Raw genomic sequence first — 1,073 nt, 5'->3', positions numbered from 1 at the left:
CCGCGCCCTCCCTGGGCTGCCGCCGGCGGCGCCGCAGAGGCGGGCCTGAGCCGGGCTCCCTCCTGCAGGCCTGGCAGAGCCTGGCGGTCACCGAGCAGCACCTGAACTTCCTCAGCGACCTTCCTCTCTCCTTCCGCGTCCTCTTCCTGCACCACGCGCCCGACTGGTGAGCGCGGGCGGCGGGCACTGCGCCTGACCCCAGCTGGGGGATGGCAGGCCGTCCGCCTCCGGCCGCTGAGGGTCCAGGGCGGGACGGAGCAGCCGGCCGGGAGGGGCAAGAAGGGCCTATTCCATCGCCCCCGCGGCCGTGTGACTGGCGGGCAGCTGGGGAGGGCGGTCGGGGGCAGGTGGGCCGAGCCAGCCGCGAGCCCTGACTCTGGCCACCAGGACCCGCCTGTACGGCGCTGTCTACGAGCGCCCCAAGTTGGTGCCCGCCGCTAAGGGGAAGCTGCCGCCACCGGGAGGTGAGCTGGCCTCGCTGCCCACGGCCTCTGGGGCACCAGGGCCACGCTGCCAGCCCGGCCTGCCCTCCAGCCGGCCCTCAGCGCAGCCCTGGCGGTAGCCACCCTTGCCGCGTCAGTTAGGAATGTTCCAGAATCAGGACAGTGTCCTGCACCTTGGGGCTGTGTCCATGCTTTCTCTGCCCGCGCTCCTTTCTCTGGGGCCGCCTCGGGGGGCGGACCCTGCTTGCGGGAGTCTGGGGGGCGTGGGGAAGGCCCACCCCCCCACGAGGCCAGGGCGCCCTGCCCCCTCTGTCGGCAAGGCAGGGGCCAGCTGTGTGCCATGTCACAGGCCTCTGCAAGGTGGCCCGAGTGGTGGTGAACCCGGAGGACTTGTCCTCCCTGCTGGCTCACGCCCAGCAGTTCCGGGAGCAGACGCTGACCGAGGTGTGCGAGGAGGACATGGCCCCCGGCCCAGGCTCGGTGAGCCCCTGCCCAGTGCTCCCCGCGGCCCGCGCCTCCAGGCCTGACAGGCGGCGCCTGTGTGGTGCTGGGAGCCAGCGGCGTCTGGGGCCCGCAGGGCGGAGCATCTCTCTGGGGGCTCGCGGATCCCCAGCAGGGCAGGTGGGCGGG

At 73.4% G+C, this 1,073-nt stretch overlaps 1 protein-coding gene across 1 annotated transcript in view; it reads left to right on the top strand.

Moving 5' to 3' along the window:
* Positions 1–1,073, top strand: part of CFAP46 (cilia and flagella associated protein 46) — a 45,173-nt gene that overhangs the window by 27,067 nt on the left and 17,033 nt on the right. Inside the window, exons 29-31 of the mRNA XM_012734814.1 lie at positions 69–166; positions 388–464; positions 793–923. Of these exons, the coding sequence (XP_012590268.1) occupies positions 69–166; positions 388–464; positions 793–923 (306 nt within the window). The remainder of the gene's footprint in view (positions 1–68; positions 167–387; positions 465–792; positions 924–1,073) is intronic.

This window comes from Condylura cristata, unplaced genomic scaffold, assembly GCF_000260355.1.
Source record: "Condylura cristata isolate star-nosed mole 26May11 unplaced genomic scaffold, ConCri1.0 scaffold00074, whole genome shotgun sequence".
Classification (NCBI taxonomy): Eukaryota; Metazoa; Chordata; class Mammalia; order Eulipotyphla; family Talpidae; genus Condylura; species Condylura cristata.
Note: the sequence above shows the minus strand (reverse complement) of the source record. Positions and strands in the feature narration are given on the sequence as shown.